The 19,784-nt window shown below is 54.2% G+C and overlaps 3 protein-coding genes across 8 annotated transcripts; 2 read left to right on the top strand and 1 right to left on the bottom strand.

The window, feature by feature from the left end:
- The first annotated feature begins 3,245 nt into the window (after window positions 1-3,245).
- TBC1D10B (TBC1 domain family member 10B) lies at window positions 3,246-14,210 on the top strand. The gene is made up of 9 exons (XM_011290552.4): window positions 3,246-4,543; window positions 7,747-7,846; window positions 8,142-8,249; window positions 8,341-8,447; window positions 11,388-11,502; window positions 11,628-11,693; window positions 11,913-12,102; window positions 12,447-12,601; window positions 12,689-14,210. The coding sequence occupies exons 1-9, from the start codon at window positions 3,615-3,617 to the stop codon at window positions 13,331-13,333; spliced, it is 2,415 nt and encodes an 804-aa protein (XP_011288854.3). The 5' UTR covers window positions 3,246-3,614; the 3' UTR covers window positions 13,334-14,210.
- Window positions 14,201-16,059, bottom strand: LOC101086689 (sesquipedalian-1-like). Of its 5 annotated transcripts, none has more exons than XM_019820701.3 (2): window positions 15,923-16,059; window positions 14,201-15,025 (listed from the first exon to the last, which is right to left on the bottom strand). In XM_019820701.3, the coding sequence occupies exon 2, from the start codon at window positions 14,999-15,001 to the stop codon at window positions 14,381-14,383; it is 621 nt and encodes a 206-aa protein (XP_019676260.1). In that variant the 5' UTR covers window positions 15,002-15,025; window positions 15,923-16,059; the 3' UTR covers window positions 14,201-14,380. The 5 variants fall into 5 exon arrangements, with proteins under 5 accessions (XP_019676260.1, XP_019676258.1, XP_006942214.1 ...); XM_019820699.2 differs by having other exon boundaries at window positions 15,794-15,951; XM_006942152.3 differs by having other exon boundaries at window positions 15,710-15,947.
- Window positions 15,992-18,611, top strand: CD2BP2 (CD2 cytoplasmic tail binding protein 2). Of its 2 annotated transcripts, none has more exons than XM_019820697.2 (7): window positions 15,992-16,132; window positions 16,686-16,789; window positions 17,033-17,171; window positions 17,322-17,479; window positions 17,592-18,027; window positions 18,113-18,219; window positions 18,288-18,611. In XM_019820697.2, exons 2-7 carry the CDS (start codon window positions 16,712-16,714, stop codon window positions 18,399-18,401), a joined length of 1,032 nt encoding a protein of 343 aa, XP_019676256.1. In that variant the 5' UTR covers window positions 15,992-16,132; window positions 16,686-16,711; the 3' UTR covers window positions 18,402-18,611. The 2 variants fall into 2 exon arrangements, with proteins under 2 accessions (XP_019676256.1, XP_003998707.1); XM_003998658.5 differs by having other exon boundaries at window positions 18,310-18,611.
- The last annotated feature ends 1,173 nt before the right edge of the window (window positions 18,612-19,784 follow it).

The raw sequence follows: 19,784 nt of genomic DNA on the forward strand, positions 1-19,784 counted from the left end.
CCAGATTTATTTATTTACTTTTGAAACATTCCTTATTTTGAAATTAATTTTTTATGGTTTTACTTATTTTTTTAAATATACATATTTTTTATTTTTAAGTAATCTCTACACCCGATGTTGGGCTCAAATTTAACCCAGAGATCAAGAGTCGCATGCTCTACCAACTGAGCCAGCCAGGCACCCCTCCAGATTTAAACCCAGTAAAATTATTGAGCACTTACACTGTGCCAGGCACCGGGCTGTGCTTCATGGGTGCATTTTGGCAAGCACAATCCCTCAACTCCCATTGTGGAGTTCACAGTCAAGTGTATGTATGCCTGTGGGGTAGTGGCAGAGTTGAAAGGGAGACAGCTGTCTGGGAAAGCTGAAGAATAGGAAAGTCCTCTACCTCCCCTTCATGGTGGAGGGGAGGGTGTTTCAAGAAAAAAAAAACGCCAAGCATAGAATGACCAGGGACTAGAGACTAGACAGAAAGCCTGCTCTGTGAGTTTGGGCTTCGTGCTTCAACTCCCTGGGTCTTGTTTCCACCCTCTATAAAATGGGTATTAATTCCCATCCCACAGAACTTGTGGATATGAACACCATTTGGGAACAGTTTAGTGAAATATAATCATTACAATGAATAGTTAGGCCCTGTCTTGGTGGACTTAGAGTCTAGCTGTGGAGACAGGATAAATGCAGAGAATGATTCACAGCGTTTGGTCAGGAGTACAGAAGTAGAGAGCATAGCAGCTGTGTCTGGGAGTATGGGGATGACTTTATGAAGGCCAGGAGAAGTGGGTCAGGTGGAAGTGGAGGGGCAGGTGTGCTAAGCAGAGAGCACAGACGGGCACAGGCCTGGAGAAGTGAAAGATCACGTTGCCAGAATGGTAATGGGGCTTGAGCAGAGGGTGCAAGGGGCTGGAGACCAGAGACTGGAGGGGCTTCAATGCCAGGCTGAGGGTTGAGAACTTGGGAGCCTTGGAAAGGTTTGAAACAGGAGAACATAATGGAATGTGAGTCTGTAATCGTTTCTTTGGGTCCTATTATGAAAGTTGGAACCGAGCGGAGGGGAGTCAAAGACCCCAAGAGGACTGCTACTTGGTCACCTCCGCCTGGGGGGCTGGGATGGCCAGTGGCCCCTTTCTCCATTCTGGGCAAGAACAAGTTTGGCTGACTGTATGACTTTGAGGTGCCCTCTCCTGGGGAAATAGCGGCTGAGGAAACCCCAGGAGGCCACGATGGGCAAGGACACCCATCTCCTCCTTCATCTGCTTCCTTTAGGACCCAGTGTCCTGAGGAAGATGCCTCCTCCGTCTCCCTCCTCCAGCCTCATGCCAATGCCTCTAAGACATTTTCTTTTCTGGGCACTGGGGCCCAGCCACCTGTTGTCTCTAAGAAGAGAGAAGGAGCCACCCTAAACTTAGCAGCTGCCCTCGGCCTCCTGCACTGGCCCCTCCCTACTTCAGTGGACAGCTGTCTCACCTTATAAGGTTACCATGGGGGTCTAGGCCCAGGGAGGAGCCTTATTCCTGGATTCTGGGAGGGGAGGAAAACTCCAAAGAGGGGAAAAGGGAAAGTGCTCAGGTAGCTTGGGCCAAATGAAAAGTGGGGAAGTTGAGGAGGAGATCAGGAGCTGTATATCTAATTCAGACACTGAATGAGAATACACAGGATCTGGGTCTGAGCTGGGAGTGAGTAGCCTAAGAGAACTCAGAAACCAAGGAGGACCTGGGCATTGGGAGCTAGGTCTGACTGAAATTTCAGGATGGTGGACTCTGTATGGAAATTTGGGCCCTCTAACCCTGAGGCTCAGAGGGATGTGGGTCAGAGAAAGGAGAGGCTTGTAAAGTCAGGGCTTTGTGTTTGTGGTCTAGGGTAGCAAGGGCGGGGGGGGGTACTCAGGAGATTGGGGTCTGGTTTCTTAGAAAATGAGGAGTATAGAGAGGTGTGGCAGTGAGGGGAGAGGAGTTGATGGGATAGGTCCTGGATACCCAAAAGAATAAGAATACAGATATGGGAGTTCCTGTTACTGGGAATTCATAGTTTGGGTCTAGGATGCCTACTAGAATGCTGGGGGGCGGCACTCAGAGGATGAGGAATTAGAGCCTGGATTCTGGGGAGGAGCTCAGATAGCTGGGGAGCTAGGAGAAGGACTTAAGGGCTTGGGAGGATCTAGAGAAATGGGTCGCTTAGAGGATTTGGAGGCTCTGGTTATAGTCGCCTGGGCTTTGGAGTATTGAAGTTGGTTGTGAGACCGAGATGAGAACTAGAGACGGAGTGGAGGTTGAGAGGACTTGATCAAGGCATTGGATCTGTGGTAGGGTCTCACAGACCACGACAGTGAGGTGGCTCTGAAGCTGGATGGAGAAGGGGAGCCTAGGAGGCGCTTGACTGGCTCAGTTGGTAGAGCATGCGACTCTTGATCTCGGGGTCGTGACTTGAAGCCGCACGTTGGGTGTGGAGCCTACTTAAAAAAGAGAGAGACAGACAGAATGGGAGCCCAGAAAGGACTCAAACAAAGCAGCGCCATGCTCTTATTGGCTAAGGGCTGCAGTAATGTCCCTGGCCCCCGCCCCCTCACAGTGCTATCCCCAACTGTCACCCCCCTTCTGCGCTTGTCTCCGGTTGTCACCGATATCCCTGGGCTGGCACCGCCTGCTGGCAGCACCCCTACACTTTGGATGCTTCCATTGGCTGAGACAGCCGTCTCTCTTCCTCCCAATTGCTTAAGCGAGGGAATGCGTTTATTGGCTGACAATGCAAATTAATTGCAAATTTGGCCTGCCCCCCCCCCCCCCCCAGCTGTCATTCTTTCGTGACCTTCTTGGGAGACTTTAAGAATTCCTCAGCCCTTCCTATTGACTGCGGATGCCGTCTGTCACTGCCTAAATAGACGCCACTGTCTGTCAACTTGCCCTCCACCTACTCGCCCTTTTCATTGGCTCCCTTTTTAGTATTCCTATTGGCCAAGCTAGCCTCTTCTCGCACAGCACCCGCCTCCTTCCGCGGTCATTCACTCTTTAGCCATTTTTATTGGCCAGGGCGTTCAGCCTCGCGCTTTTCTATTAGTTACTTCTTTCGTCCCACCTCCTCCTGCCTTCACCCCCCTTCTCATTGGTCTTCCAGCCCTTCTTCTTCTCCATTTCCTCTTCCCAAATTACCCAGCCCCTTCCCACCTCCAGCCCCACCCACCCTTCCAACGATTGGCAGAAACCCAGTTCCCCCTCTCCTATTATTCGCCCAAACACTCTGACGAGGAGGGAGAAAAAAGGAGCGCGACGGCACTGTCCGCGCGCAGGCGTGAAACGCCGAAATGCTGGCCGCTTAGCCGGCACTGAGGCGTGTGCGCAGGCGCGAGGTCGGCCGCTCGCCCGGAGCAGGAGGGAGGGGGCGGCGGCGAGAGAGCGCCAGGGGTGAGAGGGCGCGAGCGAGACCCCGGCGCCTGGCGCCCCAGGACCCTTGCCACGCCTCCGCGCGCCCGGCGGCGGCCCGCGCGCCGCCCTCATCTGCGACGCGCGCCGGGCCGCGCCCTTCGCCTTCTCCTCTTCCTTGGCGGGCGGCGCGGAGCGGCCTGAGGGGCGGCGCCTTCTGCGTCCGCCCCGGCGGGGTGATGTGAGGGGTGGCCCGCGGCCATGGAGACGGGCCCGGCGCCCCTGGTGGCCCCGCCGCGCCGTCATGGCGCCCCCGCGGCCCCCTCGCCGCCGCCCCGCGGGTCCCGGGCCGGGCCTGTCGTGGTGGTGGCTCCGGGGCCGCCAGTGACCACGGCCACTTCGGCCCCCGTCACCCTGGTGGCCCCCGGGGAGGCGAAGCCCGCCTGGGTCCCGGGGCCCACCCAGACCTCGGCCCCGGCCTCGACCGTCACAGGCAGCACAGTGGTGGTGCTGACTCTGGAGGCCTCATCCGAAGCCCCGAGGGCGCAAGTCTCCGCTGACCCAGACCCCCTGGTGCCCGCGGCAGTGGCAGGAGCCGAGATGTCCATGGCTTTGGGCCCGGGGACAGATTCTCCGAAGACGGAGGAGGCTAGAACCTCACCCGCCCCTGGACCAGGTACCCCCACCAGGACCCCTTCCAGAACAGTTCCTGGGGTTCTGACCGCCAAACCCCCTCTTGCCCCCAAGCCGGGAACCACAGCTGCCTCAGGAGTGACCGCGCGGGTTGCAGCAGTGACAGCAGGACAGGTGGCAAGTGGACATGAAGCTGCAGCAGCAACATCAGCATCAACTGCACAGGCTCCAGAGGACCCCTCAGGGTCTGGCACAGGCCCTTCAGGAACTTGTGAGGCTCTGGTAACTGTCGTGACGGTCACCCCAGCTCCGGAGCCTGCTGAAAACTCTCAGGACCTAGGCTCCACGTCCAGCCTGGGACCTGGCATCTCTGGGCCTCGAGGGCAGGCCCCGGACACTCTGAGCTACTTGGACTCTGTAAGCCTCATGTCTGGGACCTTGGAGTCCTTGGCAGATGATGTGAGCTCCATGGGCTCAGACTCGGAGATAAATGGGCTGGCCCTTCGCAAGACGGACAAGTATGGCTTCCTTGGGGGCAGCCAGTATTCGGGCAGTCTGTGAGTACCCAGTGGGCACCCCGTGGGGCTTCAGGGAAGCAGAGGTTGGGGAGGAGGAAATGATACACCTTGCCCAGATCCTGGCAGCTCAGCCTCCTCCAGGACTTCAGGGGAGTGGCTCCAGCAGGAGTGAGCTACTTGGTGATCCCTGTCATGCCTAGAGCATCCTGAGGTTTTGGTGGCACTTGCATGTTAGAGTTTCAGGCCAGGTGTCAGGAGTTCTGGGTTTGAGCTTTGCTTTTAGTGTGTTGTGTGCCCTTGAGCTAGTGTTTTCCCTATTTCTGTGTCTCAGTTTCCATCTCTATATAGTGAAAGGTTGAATGAGGTAATACTTAAGGTCGTCCCAGCTCCTTGATGTGAAAAACTCCAGCTGTGGGTCAGATATTCTGGAGGGCTGGCTGGGCAGGGATTCTGGTAGAGATATTTGGTCCCTGAAAGGGAAGGAGTCTGGGAGGGATGCAGTCATCTTCCCTCCCCCATAGCCCTAGGTCTGATGGGATGATGAGCTGGGGGAGGCCTGGTCGGTAGAGGGGACACCGTGAGGGTAAGGCTCCTCTGCGAAACAGAGAAGGGCAATCTTGTGTTTTTACTGAAGGAAGGGGATGGGGGAGGCCTCTTCCCCATTTCCTCATCTCCCCAGCCGGGCTTACTCTTTCCTAGTTCCCTCCAGGGGCCTGAGTCACTCCTGATGTGGGGGTGTGATTGCCTCTGACTTCTTCCTTCCCTCTCTCTGGGAAGGATCCTGCCCATTGTTCATGTACCGCTTTAACCTGCTGGTCAGTTCAACCTACAGCATCACCTGAGCACCCAGGTGCCAGGCCCTGTGCTAGGTACTAGGGATAAAATAGTTGTTTCAAGGCACTCATTGTCAAAAGGGAGAAACAAATACTTAAACAATTGATGTCAATGTGTTTTAGGTTTAGCCTAGAGATCTTTACAGGATTTTGTGAGTACTAGGGAAGGGACCTTTTGCCCACTCAGAATTCAACTGAGTCTGTTCCAAATCCTGAAGAATGAGTAGGATTTAGTCTAATCGTGTTATGTGTGTTGGGGTGGGGGGCACCTGCCTGGAGTTGGGGAAAACACTGTGGGAAGGTATTCTAGGTGTTTTATAATCCAACAAAAAACAGAAAACCTTTGATTGAGCACCAACATTCATGGTCCTAGGAAGGCAACTGAAGTTTGACCTTGGTGTTTTCCCATGCTGGAAGGATGCACTGTTGTACCCAATGTATAGGTGAAGAAACAGGATTAGAGCAGTTGAGTGAATTGCCCCACTCACACCTGGATCTGTGTGACCAGTGGCTTTCTCCTCAATACTCTGCTGCCCTAAGGAACTTGGATTGAATTGGATTTCAGTGAGCCCCTCTTGTGTGCCAGGCACGTTGCTCGATTATGTTTCTCTGCTTTGTAATTTTGTCCCTCTAAAATCTATCTTCCATGCTGGAAGAACATACTTCTGAGGCCAGGCTGACTGGGGCACATGTTACCTTAAAAACTTATGGTAGCTCTCCCCTGGCCACAGGATAAAGTCCCATGTGCTTTATTCTGCAGATGGACTCCTTATTTTCTGCCTTTGCCAGTCTTTCTGGTCTTCTCTCCCACCACTTCTCACCATGCACTTAATACTGTGGTCCTGTTGAACTGATTGTAGTCTCTTCCCCTTCATACTCAGGCTGTTCCACCTGCCAGGAATGCCTTTCTCCTCCTTCTTGTCTTGGTATGTTCTACTCAGTCCCTCCTGGCTTATAATGAAGATGTCTCCTCCTCTAGGAAGCCTTTCCTGATATCCACTGCCCCTACTCCAGTCAGTGCCTCTCCTGTGCATTTTTGTTATTTCATTTCCCACACCACATTGCAGTTATCTCCCCTGCAAGCTTGTGACCTTCTTGAGGGCAGGAAAGATATTACCTAATTCTTCCTGATCCTTAGTAGGGTTTGGAACCAACTTATGATAGAAATTAATGAGCAATGATGGGCGCCTGGGTAGCTCAGTTGGTTAAACGTCTGACTTTGGCTCAGGTCATGATCTTGAGGTTCGTGAGTTTGAGCCCTGTGTCAGGCTCTCTGCTGACAGCTTGGAGCCTGGAGCCTGCTTCAGATTCTGTGTCTCCCTCTCTCTCTGCCCTTTTCCTGCTCACGCTCTGTCTCTCTCTCTCAAAAATACATAATAAATATTTTTAAAATATTAATGAGCAATGATTAAGTGGTTCTAAGACAAAAGAAACTAATAGTTAATGAGCCCATCCATTTGCCAGTCCTTTATATACAGTTTCTCAGTAGTTCTCTCATACCTTTGTGATGTAGATGGTGGCATCCCTTTTTGACAGATGAGGAAGAGATTCAGGTTATCACTTGCCAAGATTTCCCAATTTCTAATGGACAGAACTGGGATTTGAGCTCAGGTTGGTCTGGAAATTCAAGCGCTTTCTTCCATTCCACTCATTTCCTGGTACTGGCTCCTACACGTAACTGTTTCAAGACTCCTGGGGTATCTTGAGTGTGAAGCTGTGACAGAACAATGGGCAAACAGTGCAAGGAAAGCTTCATTTGCTTGAGAATCTCGGGTGACTTCAGGAAGGAGGTAGAGGGAATTGCAGGTGGCCCAGGGGATCTCAAGGGTCTGATAGGAGGAAACTCAGTTGCTTCTAAGGAGGCAGAGAAGTATATTTATATTTGTTCTGTATTCTGTTTTATGGATAACAATTGCTCTTACTGAGCACTTGCTATTATATAACCTCTCAGGTAGATCCTATTTTTTTCTCCACCTTACAAATGAGGAAATTGAGGCTTAGAGGAATTCTATGACTTGCCCAAGGTCACACAATGAGTAAGTGGTAAAGCTAGAACTTGGACCCAGGTCTAATGCAAACTGTGGCTTTTAAATATTCTGTACCCTCTCCCCAAACTTGTATGTGCCATCAGCAGGATTTGAACACACCCAACATGTACAGAGATCCAACATGAGAACACCATCTCTGTACAGAGATTCCTTCCAAGGGAAGAAGTCCTTTCAGTGTGGTGAACTAGGCCCTTCGATGGCTAAGTGGCCAGATATCCTGATATTTGGTAGCTCACAAAATGCTTTTACATCCAGTCTCTCATTTGAGCCTGGGGAGGTGGGTGGCTTGCTTCAGTTCTGCCAGCAATCCATGTTTTATACCACTGCTGTTGACCCTTTCCATGCTTTCTTCATCCCGCAGAGAGAGCTCCATTCCTGTAGATGTGGCTCGGCAGCGGGAACTCAAATGGCTGGAGATGTTCAGTAACTGGGATAAGTGGCTGTCACGGCGTTTCCAGAAGGTTTGGGAGGCTGACTGGTGGGCAGGGCAATGGACAAGTTTGGAAGGGGTTAGGGAGAGCTCATATACTCCAGGGAAGCCATGATAGTATTTGTTCTCTAGACCACATTGGGGATGGGTGGTTCTTGGGCCTGGGGGGAGGAGTAGTTTTAAAGATAGAAGGCCAGGCCAGGTCCAGTGGAGTCAAGCCAATGAGATGTGGGAGGGCTGTCCCAGGAAGCCTGAGGACTGCTGGGGAAAGCCTGGAGGCTATGCCAGCCCCTGAAGCTGTCACCCTGCCTGCCACTCTGCCTTAGGTGAAGCTGCGCTGCCGGAAGGGGATCCCCTCCTCCCTCAGAGCCAAGGCCTGGCAGTACCTGTCCAATAGCAAGGAACTCCTGGAGCAGAACCCTGGCAAGTTTGAGGTGTGTCCAGGGTATGGGGACATGTGATACTGTGTGAAGGGTATCATCAGTCCCCCTAGATCCTGAGATAATCCCTGATGTCCCACTGCAGGAGCTGGAACGGGCTCCTGGGGACCCCAAGTGGCTGGATGTGATTGAGAAGGACCTGCACCGCCAATTCCCTTTCCATGAGATGTTTGCCGCTCGAGGAGGGCATGGGTAAGATGGCCTGATCACGTGGGTCAGTCTGTAGAAGGCTCCAGGTGGATACAGGGCTGGGTTGAAAGCTGTTCTTGCCCTCCAGGGCTTCTAGGAAGGTGGTCCTTAATGTATTGAGTGTCAAGCCATATTGAGGGAACTGTCCTGGGAAGGAGATTCTGACTCAGGGCTGGGGGGTTGTTGGAGGGGAGATGGAGAGGCACAACAAGGACTTATTGAAGAGGTTGCATTTGAGTTGGGTTTTGAAGGTTAGATGGGAGCAGAGCCAGGGGCAGGTTTTTCCTGGCTGGGGGTTTATATAAGCTGTCTCTGGGATGTGGGGTTGAGTGGAGCTGAGGCTGGAAAAGCAGTTTCGGGTCAGATCACCAGAGGGCCTTAAAAATTGTTCCGAGGCACTTGTACTTTTGTTCTCTATGCTAGACTTCCCCAAGATGTATATATATCACTCCTTAGTAATATGCAAGATGGTATTAGGTGACTCTCAGATGCACATTTTTCATCAGTTGGTTCATCTTTTCAGCAAATATTTAACTGAACACCTGCTATCTGCCAGGAACTGGTCTAGTCACAGATGATAGCAGTTAACAAGACAAAAATTCCTGCCCTTATGGGGCTTATTACATTTTAGTGAGGATAGAAAATAAGTAAATAAGACAAAGAAGGAAAGTATGTTGTATGTGAAAGGGTGGTAAGTATTAAAGAGGAGTTTAAAGCAAGAAAGGGGAATAGAGAATGTGAATGGAGATGTGGTTATAATGATCTGACTTGTGTTTTAAAAGGATCATTCTGGCTGCTGTGCTGAGAATAGTATAAGGAGACAAGGACGGAAGCAGAGAGACTTGTTAGAAGACTATTTCCATAATCCAGGAGAGAGAGTATGATAGATATATCAGAATGGTAGCCATGGAACTATGGGGAAAAGTGGTTGGGTTCTGTCTATATTTTGAAAGTAGAGCCAAAAGGATTTGCCAATAGATTAGATGTGGACTGTATGAGAGAGAGAGAGAGAGAGAGAGAGAGATTGGAATTAAGGCCGACTCTGAAGGTTTTGGGCCTGAGAAACTAGACAAATGGAGTTGTTCATATATTGGTGTGGATGAGAAAAGGAGGTTAGAGGGGTATGTTAAGAGCTCAGTTTAGGAATGTGAAGTTTGAAATGCTAATTGGACATCCATCTGGAGATGTCAAGAAAGTTGGATGTATGACCTGTATAAGTCTGGAATTTGGGGAGAAGTTTAAACTGGAGGTAAGCTGGAGATTGAGAGTTATTGGCCTCTAGATGGGACTAAATTTCACCTGTGGGATTGGACGAGCTCATCAAGGCAGCAAGTGTAGATACAAAAGGAAACTCAGAGATTGAGCCCTGCAGCTCTAACATTTCAAGAATGGGAAGATAAGAACGAACCAGCACAGGAAGGAGAAACTAGAGAGGTAGAAGGAGAACCAGGGCAGTGTGATCTCTGGAAGCAAATCGAAGAGGGGTTTTGGGACCAGTTGTATGGAATGCTGCTGATGGGTCAAGTAAAGTCAAGTCTGCAAATTGACCTCTGGATTCAGCACAGTAGAGGTCATTAGTGACCTTGATAAAGGCAGTTTGCACAGGGCAGTAGTGTAGAGCCTGACTGGAGAATGGGAGGAAAGAGATTAAAGACAGCAAGTCTGTATTCTGAAGTTTTGCTGACTAGGTAGAGAGAGAAATGATGTAATGTTTGGAGGGGAAGGGGGGTAGTCAAGAGACTTTTTTTGTAACATAGAGGAAATAACAGATACTGGTATGCCACTGGGAATGATCTAGTAGGGAGAGAAAAACTGATGATGCAGGAGAGGTGGGAGGCTTGCTGGAGTGATGGACTGTGTAGGTGAGAGGGGATGGGACGCAGTACCCAAGTGGAAAAGCTGTGTTTGGCCAGGACCACAGACAGTTCACCCACAGCAACAGGGAGAAAGCAGGGACACAGATGCAGGTAGGTGGGTAAAAATAGCATGGGAGCTTGTGGGAGTTACATGTTTAATAGGTATTAGGTAAAATAACTAGTACATCAAACCTGTCATTTCATGGATGCTATTGCTAAGTGGAGAAAAAATATTAAGTAAATAGTACTGGGGAGGTATGCAGGTAAAACACAAGATCACACTTCAATGACTGAATTTGGGGATGTAAGAGGTTATTACTTTTTACTTTTTTCTGGGTAAGAAATGAAAGTCTGAGCTACGGAATGGCTGTGGAGGTAGAGAGAAGGAACAGGCATGAATGAAACTCAACATGTAGTGTTAAGACTTGATTAGCCACGGGGAGTGATGTAGGGCTCTCTTTTCCAACGTGAGGCTAAGTGAATGGAATTCTCAGACACAACGATGGGCACCCTCAAGAGGACAGGTCTAGAGCAGAGATTTTATTCTTTGGGATACAGAGACACGAGAAAGGTCTGAGGCACAGCTGGCTTCTCAAGCCTTCACCAAGAACCAGGTCCCAATGGACATGCTGGCAGAGAACTGATGAAATCCACTGAGGCAGTTAGGGCAGGCCCTGCTCTGGGGTGATCAAAGAATTCAGACAGTGCTACGGGAGATCTGATGCTGTGGACAGTGGAAGCTTTCTGAAGAAGGTGACCTTGAAGGTCTATGGGGTGGTGGCAGATGAAGGATGGAGAGAGAGCACATCCTGTGCTGGGGAACGGGTAGGGAGCACATAGGATGTGGAGGCAAGGGTGGGAAGCTGGAGCCTGGAATGCTTTGATGATGGTCTCGGTCATTGGCTTAACCTTGATAGCAGTGCTAGGAAGGTCGGTGGAGGTGCGTGGTGGTGAACCTCTGAGGTTAATCTGGAACTGGATCTAGGAGGGGTCTGGGCTGGGGCTGGTTGTGGGGGGCAGGCTTAGTTTGGGGCAGAGAGCCCCCAACTCCTGTGATTGCCCTCATGGTCTTTCCCAATACCCACAGGCAACAGGACCTGTATCGAATCCTGAAGGCTTACACTATCTACCGGCCCGATGAGGGCTACTGCCAGGCCCAGGCCCCAGTGGCCGCCGTGCTGCTCATGCACATGCCTGCTGAGGTCAGCATACGCTGGTCCTGGTTGGGGAGGGACTGGGAGGACCTTGGCCTACAGTGGTGATGGGGGAGCTCTCTGCTCCCTGTTTCTCAGGCCCCTCCCTCCTTCCTTGTTCTCGCTCTTCTCAGCAAGCTTTTTGGTGCCTGGTGCAGATCTGTGACAAGTACCTCCCCGGTTACTACAGTGCAGGGCTGGTGAGTGTCTGGGGGCTGGGTGCACCCAAGGTTGTGACTTTCTCCTGAGGCTGCAGGGAGGTCCTTGTCCTGCCTCCTCCCTCTCCCCCCCCCCCCCCCTTGGTCCTTTTGTCCCTCTGCTCTGGGCCTCTCCCACTGAGGTGAGGATCCCCCACTAGGGACAGTCCTACCCCACGGGAGCCACAGTAGGCCTCTTCTCATGGTTCATCCCACTTCCAGGAGGCCATTCAGCTGGACGGAGAAATCTTTTTTGCGCTGTTGCGCCGGGCCTCCCCGCTGGCACACCGACACCTGCGGCGGCAACGCATTGACCCCGTGCTCTACATGACAGAATGGTTCATGTGCATCTTTGCCCGCACCCTGCCCTGGGCTTCAGTGCTGCGTGTCTGGGATATGTTCTTCTGTGAAGGTACTTCTGTAGCCGTTCAGGCCATGAGGGGGCCGGGGTTTCCATGGTGGCTGCCAGAGAGTGGCCTGCTGCCCGAAGTTGCCTCTGGGACCTAGGCTTCCCTGTAAGCAGTCTGGGGGCTGGAGAAACTGGGGCCTAGTCTTGGCTCTGCTATCAGTCCAGAACCTACTGTTCCTCTCAGGAACTCGAAACCCATGGCAGCTCATTTCCCTTCGTGGGACCTCAGTTTCCTCATCTGTACGGTTGGCACTAGACAGGGATGGGGCCTGTTGAGTCTCTTCTGACTGGGACACACTGAGGTCCCAGCCCTGATCACCCGCGCTCTCTTCTTTCTGACCTTGCAGGCGTCAAGATCATCTTCCGCGTGGCCCTGGTGCTGCTGCGTCACACGTTGGGCTCAGTGGAGAAGCTGCGCTCCTGCCAAGGCATGTATGAGACCATGGAGCAGCTGCGCAACCTGCCCCAGCAGTGCATGCAGGAGGACTTCCTGGTGCACGAGGTAGGCCGTGGCCTTAGCACACCCACACCTGCTTCAGCCCATCCCCATCCTCACCTTCACTCCGGTACCCGTTTCTTCTCCGTCTAGGTGACCAACCTCCCAGTGACAGAAGCACTGATTGAGCGAGAGAACACAGCCCAGCTCAAGAAGTGGCGAGAAACCCGGGGGGAGCTGCAGTATCGGCCCTCTCGGCGACTACATGGCTCCCGGGCCATCCATGAGGAGCGTCGGCGGCAGCAGCCACCCCTGGGCCCCTCCTCCAGCCTTCTTAGCCTCCCTGGCCTCAAGAGCCGAGGCTCCCGGGCAGCTGGAGGGGCCCCCTCCCCACCCCCTCCTGTCCGCAGGGCCAGTGCTGGGCCTGCCCCAGGACCTGTGGTCACCGCTGAGGGACTGCATCCATCCCTTCCTTCGCCTACCGGCAACAGCACCCCACTGGGTCCCACCAAGGAGACTCGGAGGCAGGAGAAGGAGCGGCAGAAACAGGAAAAGGAACGTGAGAAGGAGCGGCAGAAACAGGAGAAAGAACGGGAGAAGCAGGAGAAGGAGCGGCAGAAATGGGAAAAAGAGCAGGAGAAGGAGCAACAGAAGCAGGAGAAGGAACGGCAGAAGCAGGAAAAGAAGGCCCAAGGCAGGAAGCTCTCACTGCGTCGAAAGGCAGATGGACCCCCAGGCCCCCAGGATGGTGGGGACAGGTCCTCCGCATCTGAGGCCCGGCAGGATGCTTACTTCTGACCTCTGTCCCCGGGGCTGGACTGCATGGCCTCCCTTGTTTTCCCCTCAGTCAGGAGCAGGCCTGGCCTGGGGTGCTGCCCCGAGCTTCCTGGGCAGACTGTCCTTCTGGGGAAAGTGGTTTGATTTCCCATCTCCTTGCCAGCTGCTGATCCCTACACAGCTGGGACAGTGACAGTGCATGGGGCAGCTGCCTTTCCTCGGGGCAGGTGTGAACAAGTCTGGAGCCCCTTCACCTCCAGTTAGGTCCTGCTGGGGTCTCTGGCACTCCTGCCCCGATTTCCTTTGGGGTTCTTTCCCAGGTGCAGTCCTGATTGGCCTTTTGTCACCTCAGGGGTGACTTGGCAATGGGAATCAGCAGTTTTCAGATTCTTACACTCCAGTTGCTCCCCTTATCCATGAGTGGAGCTGGGTTCCTCTTTCCCTTCTTCAGCCCTGCTGGTCTCCCCCACTTCCTGGCTGGGGGCCACGGCTCTCCTTGCTCTACTTCTGGACATCTCTGTTGTAATTATGTACAGAGCAGCTGGTCGGCCCAGGGTGGGGGTGCTTGCTCTGTCTTCTATCCTTTGGTTCTCCTTCCATAATGTTCTTGCACTCGTTTATTTAAGGGGACATGCACTGGCACAGGAAATGTCCCCCCTTTCCCCACCTACCATTCTCCTTGTTCTCTTTCACCCACCCTCCTCTGTGTTCTCAGGCCTCTCCTGCTTTGTCTTACCAGGGCCCCCGCCTTCCACCTTGTTTCCCCTCCAGCCCCTATCTGGGTAAGGGGTCTTCCCCTGAGCTCCAGGGGGTGGAACCCAATGTTTACATTCTCTTGTCTGCTCCCACCCTGTGCGGCGCTTCGAGGAATCAGAAAAGAACCTGCTGTTGTACCTGGGCCTGTCTCCTGCCTTGTTATTTGATAAAGGGAGTTAGAATAAGAACTAGGTGGGGTGGGGGTGGGGAGGAAACAATGGAGCAGGCCAGGATCTGGGTGTCTGCTGAAGCACTCAGCTGGTCTTGGCAGGGAGGGACCTTTTGGCCTTTGGTCCATCTTTCAGTCACTCATCAACAACTGTTGAGCTCCTGCTCCCCCTTTGCCTGGGATCTGCTGCCTCTGTTGTCACTGGACTGGAGTCCTCTACGCACCACCTGCAGCACCCGGATCTCTTTCCCAAAGTGCTCGTGCAACTCCTGGAAGCTGGAGGGGGGACTGAGGGTGGCTAGGAAGCCACAGTCCTCTGGGGGTGAGCTGGGTTGTTGGCCAGCTGCCTGGCACAGCTCCCGGTACTGGGCCTCCAGTGGGGGTAGTAGCGCCACCAGCCGCCTCCAGCTCACCCCAGCCAGTGCCCACAGCCACGCTGCCAGCTCTCCCTGGTTTTCTGCTGCCAGCTTGTAGGTCCGCCCACCTTCTGTGCCCTCAACCCCGGGGGTCAAGATGGTAAAGGCATAGGGTTCTGTGGCCCCGAGGCGTGGCTCCACCTGGCAGTTTTCTAAGAGGATGAGGCCCAGGGGTGTGCGGTCTGCCTGGTGCTCCAGGTAGAAGAGGAGGTTTCCCCGGAGGACAAACCAGCGGCGTTGATAGCTGATATTTCGGGCTCCCTTCTTTAGCAAGATGCCCTCCCGGTCTGGAGCCTGTGTTCTGTATCCGTGGAAGAAACTGAGCACGGACTTTCGGTGCAGTTTCATGGTAGTTCAATCTGGGAGTTAACCCTGGGGGCAGGAGAGAGGAGGGGTGGTCTCCTTATTATCATGGGTACCCCATGCTGCCCTCCTGGGGCTCCAGTAGGTTCTTCCTGGGCATAGCCTTAGTCTAGTGGGATTCAGGACTGTCCTAAAGACCTAGAGGTCTTGTCCCCACAGCACAGGGACCCATACCCACCCCCCCCATCCCCCCCCCCCCCCCCCCCTTTAGCTCTCCCCCTTGGGCCAGCTTACAGATTCTGGGCTGGGGCCGCTGGGGCCCTACTTGCCAGCAGTGGGGCTTTATCCTGAGGCTGTGGTCTGAGAGAGAGGCATTGTTGCCTCTTTCCAGGCCTACCTGAGATCGGGGCACAAGAGGCTTCTAGCCTGGATTCTGGACACAGGAACCACTGTCACCTGTACGGTGATGGCTCTTCCCACCTCTGAAACCAGGAACTCGACCAGGGGACAGGCGTGGGGTAAATGACTTCCCCTGGGTCCTAAAGAGAGCTGGGTTCGGAAAGTGCCCCCAAAGCCAGCTGGGGGCTCCAGGCGGGCCATCGTGGGAACTCGGTCTCTCCTCAGGGAGAAGAGCAAGGCCGCACCTCGGACTAGGAGAGGACAGAACTGGACACTGACTGGGAAAGCAGGATTCCTATGGAGACGGTGAGGGGCACAAAGCCCTTGGCCAACCCTGGGGAAAGGTGACTCAACTCTGTAAAGGGAACCGGGCCGAAACCCACTGTCCCACTTCGCCCCTCCCTGATGCTGGGCGCCCCTTTAAGTAGTGTGCTTCACTTTCTCCTCAGAGTCTCCAACTGCTGTAGGAGGGAATCTAAACCGCATCCGGCCATCCCTATCGTCTGATCAGGGTCTAGGCGTTCATTTGTGGCCTGTTCTCGCTGTTGTCGCCCCCAAACTGCTCACGTCACCCTGGGGAGGGCGGGGTTGTCTTCTCCGCTCTCGGCGTACTTCCGCCCGCTTTTCCAGCTAGTCATCTAATCGGAGTGAAGCCACTTCCGGCCTTCTCTGGAGCCTTCCGCAGTTCTCTTCCGGGTGATGGCGCCCGGCGCCCCGGATGTAGCCCTGGTGAAAGTCTCTCTTTTTCTTCCCCCACGGCCTCCCGTGGATCCTGAGGTGAGCGCGAGCCGGTGGGGCTGCTCGAATCCCCGCGGCTCTGCCGCCTCTCTTTGTACACTTAGGCTTGTACACTTAGCCCAGGACAGTTGGGGGTCACCCCGCGGAGCTGGGAGTTCAGCGCGGGGCGGAGGGGGTGGCCAGGACGCCAGGTCCTGGGTCCGTCCAGGCCCCGCGGGCTCTGAGGGAGCTGGGGGTGGAGGAGAGGGTGTCAGCCCGCGGATCCCCGTCGCACCCAGGACTGCGGGGGCTAGGGATGGGGGGGGGGGTACGTGGGGGAGCCTGCCTTTTTTCGTCAAGGGTGGGGGTTGCCCGTGGGGAGCCCCTCTGCGCCACCGCCCCTCCGCCCCCGCTCCAGCAACTCTTTTGGATGCCGAACCAAGTCCGGGGGGCCTCCTGGCGGCCAGCTTCCCTTTCGGCCCCTCATTCTGTGCTCCCTCTCCTCCCGAGCTGGATCTAGTGCGTACCGGGTGATTATTTGTTGTGCTGGGGCTCTTCCGCGGTGAGTAGCCTCGCCCACTTCCCTTAATCTGCATCCTTTCTCTCGGCTCAGCCCAGGGAAGGCTCCTCAGTCCAGTCATGCCAAAGAGGAAAGTGACCTTCCAAGGTGTGGGAGAGGAGGATGATGAGGATGAAATCAGTGTTCCCAAGAAGAAGGTGAGGGGGCCAGACTCCTGCATTCTTAGGAGGAGTGAGGGGAGAGAAAGAACTAGAAGCCAGAAGAGAAAGAAGGGGGCAGGGGGCAAAGAAAGCAGAGAGGGGGCTAGCTTTTCCATGTTCTCTGGGAAGTGGGTTTGGAGAATTTCCAGTTGGGGAAGGTTTTGAAGAAAACTCTACCTGGAGTATTTTGAGGAATAGCCAGTAACCTGCGTCTCTCAACTTGCTGGCCCTTCCTCACAGCCAGTGGATCCTGTGGCTGGGGCAGGGGGTCCTGGGAGCCGCTTCAAAGGCAAACACTCTTTAGACAGTGATGAGGAGGATGATGATGAAGAGGAGGGGTCCAGCAAATATGATATCTTGGCTTCGGAGGATGTGGAAGGTGAGCTAAACCCAAGAATTGGTTCTGCTGGAGGAACAGATAGAGCTTTTGGGGATGGGGGGGTGGCAAGGGCGCGCACGTGCGTGTGTGTGGGTGTGTGTGCGCACGCGCGCGTGCACCCAGCACGGGATGCCTGTGTCTTTCATGCAGGTCAGGAAGCAGCCACGCTCCCCAGTGAGGGAGGTGTGCGGATCACACCCTTCAACCTGCAGGAGGAGATGGAGGAAGGCCACTTTGATGCTGATGGCAACTACTTCCTGAACCGGGATGCTCAGATCCGAGACAGCTGGCTAGACAACATTGACTGGGTGTGGCCCAGGGGCTGACGTGGTGGGGGCCTGGAGGCAGCCAGTGCTGGGCTTGGGCCCTGCTCACGGTTTGTAGGAGATAACCACCCCCACCCCTGTTTTCACATCACAGGTGAAAATCAGGGAGCGGCCACCTGATCAGCGCCCACCGTCCGACTCAGAGGAAGAGGACAGCCTGGGCCAGACACCAATGAGTGCCCAAGCCCTTCTGGAGGGCCTTCTGGAGCTGCTGTTGCCAAGAGAGACCGTAGCTGGCGCACTGAGGCGTCTGGGGGCCAGAGGAGGAGGCAAAGGGGGCAGCAAAGGGGGTGGGCGGCCCAGTTCCCCCCAGCGCTTGGATCGGCTCTCTGGGTTGGCCGACCAGATGGTGGCCCGGGGCAACCTTGGCGTGTATCAGGAGACAAGGGAACGATTAGCCATGCGGCTGAAGGGGTTGGGGTCCCGGACCCAGGGACCCCCTGAGACCACACCCCCTCCCTCTCTGGACATGTTTGCTGAAGAAGTGGCAGAGGGGGAGCTGGAGACCCCAACTCCTACGCAGAAGGGAGGTAAGACTGGAGGGCAGAGGAGTGCTGGGGGCAGGGGCAGGGGCCAGGGAACTTGAGGCCCAGATGGCCTTGTCTGTTGTTTTAGAAGCAGAGTTGCCAGGAGATGGTCTGGTGGACGTGATGTGGGAATATAAGTGGGAGAACACAGGGGATGCTGAGCTGTATGGGCCCTTCACCAGCACCCAGATGCAGGTAAGCCCCTTTCTACTTCTTTCTGCCACTTCTCTCCTCCCCCACCGCCCATACCAGTCCTTTCCCAGCTCTTGCTCTCTTTTCCTGCAGACCTGGGTGAACGAAGGCTACTTCGCAGATGGTGTTTATTGCCGGAAGCTGGACCCTCCTGGTGGACAGTTCTACAACTCCAAACGCATTGACTTTGACCTCTATACCTGAGCCTGCTGAGGGCCCGGTTTGGTGGCCCCTTCTTTCCTGAACTCTCTGGAGGAGGCCCCAGCTGCCTCAGGCAGTGAGGACTTGAGGGGCCACTTTTCAGTCAATTTCCCTTTCCCAATAAAAGCCTTTGGTTACATATTAGGGCCTTGGCTGTGCTGATGGCCAGAAGCCAAGGACCCCTTTGGACTCGCCTCATGAGTGTTTTCTCATGAAGTTCCTTCTTGGGAGTTTCTGGTTACTTGAACCACTTCACCTTTGTTTGTCACTCTGGGGGCAGAACCAGGGCTGTCAGGTGGCCTCTGGAGTTTCCTCACCATCTAAAAATCCCTTTCACTCACATGCTGTCCTCCAGTATCCTCAGAGGGGGCTCCTATTTTGCAGTTGTTAGGTCTTTGGCCTTCAGAACCTCAGAGTCTCTGTCTTTGTAGCCGGTGTAAGGTAGAGCACCAGAAGTGGAGATTTGAGGCCTTGGGGGTTGGGACATCTGTTTGGGGGGAGTAGGAAGCCTGGTATCCACTGACTCCACTGTATTAGGCTTCGTAGGGGAAGTGCATACTCAGTGTTGGCACTCGAAAGCCCCTTCGAGGCCACCTGGGCCAACCCCTGAACTGGCACAAAGAGGGCCAGTGCCTCCCTGGAGCTCACACGGCAAATCAGAGAGCTGGCCCAGCCCCAGTGGGCTTCTTTTCCCAGACCTTTCTTCGCACCCTTGAAATCCTGTGAGGTTTACATTTCCTGAGCTCCCAGTGTGTGTGGGCAAGTGCGGTGAAGGAGCTGAGATAACTGGGTTAGTCCTCTTCCAGGAATTCAGATTCTGGGAGGTGTGGTTGGGAGGGAGACTGGTATAATTGTATTGTCTGGACCTGGCACCTCCCACCTCTCGCCAGTGCTGCTTTTTGCCCCTTTCTTGTACCAAACTAGGTTGAACCCTCCACTTTTCTACCTTGGTTGTCCATTGGAGTCTCAGGGGAGCTGTAAAATTACTCCACAAATTCTAAATGAATTAGTCTAGATAGTGGCTCAGTGGGTGGGGCTTTTTGAAAGCTCCCAGGTGTTTTCCAACGTGTGGACAGGTGGAGAGCCACTGGGCATGACTCGGGACTGAGATTACACCCGGAGAGGCCACTTCCCAGGTCCTGCTGTGGTGGCAGAGCTGAGCATGTGTGGCCAGGGTTCTGCTGGTCTGAAACAGGATTGCTGAGCACCAGGACCCCAGGTGGAAGGATCCAGGCTTGGAAGTAGGAAAGACGGCAGGTTGGGGATACTTGATGCTCTAGTGAGGCCTCCAACTTCTGTATTAATTGGGTCCATGCCGGTGCCAGCCCAGACTTAGTGGTCACTGATTCCAAAATGCCTTCAGTTGT

This window comes from Felis catus, chromosome E3 (assembly GCF_018350175.1).
Source record: "Felis catus isolate Fca126 chromosome E3, F.catus_Fca126_mat1.0, whole genome shotgun sequence".
In the NCBI taxonomy this organism is placed as follows: Eukaryota; Metazoa; Chordata; class Mammalia; order Carnivora; family Felidae; genus Felis; species Felis catus.

What these genes read in the sequence shown, in the direction of transcription:
- TBC1D10B (XM_011290552.4), top strand. Translation starts at nt 3,615, where the DNA reads ATGGAGACGGGCCCGGCGCCCCTGGTGGCCCCGCCGCGCCGTCATGGC. An exon ending in AGCCAGTATTCGGGCAGTCT is followed by an intron (nt 4,544 to 7,746) that starts GTGAGTACCCAG and finishes TTCATCCCGCAG; the next exon opens with AGAGAGCTCCATTCCTGTAG. An exon ending in GTTACTACAGTGCAGGGCTG is followed by an intron (nt 11,694 to 11,912) that starts GTGAGTGTCTGG and finishes TCCCACTTCCAG; the next exon opens with GAGGCCATTCAGCTGGACGG.
- LOC101086689 (XM_019820701.3), bottom strand. Translation starts at nt 15,001, where the DNA reads ATGAAACTGCACCGAAAGTCCGTGCTCAGTTTCTTCCACGGATACAGA.
- CD2BP2 (XM_019820697.2), top strand. Translation starts at nt 16,712, where the DNA reads ATGCCAAAGAGGAAAGTGACCTTCCAAGGTGTGGGAGAGGAGGATGAT. An exon ending in GGCTAGACAACATTGACTGG is followed by an intron (nt 17,480 to 17,591) that starts GTGTGGCCCAGG and finishes TTCACATCACAG; the next exon opens with GTGAAAATCAGGGAGCGGCC. An exon ending in AACTCCTACGCAGAAGGGAG is followed by an intron (nt 18,028 to 18,112) that starts GTAAGACTGGAG and finishes CTGTTGTTTTAG; the next exon opens with AAGCAGAGTTGCCAGGAGAT.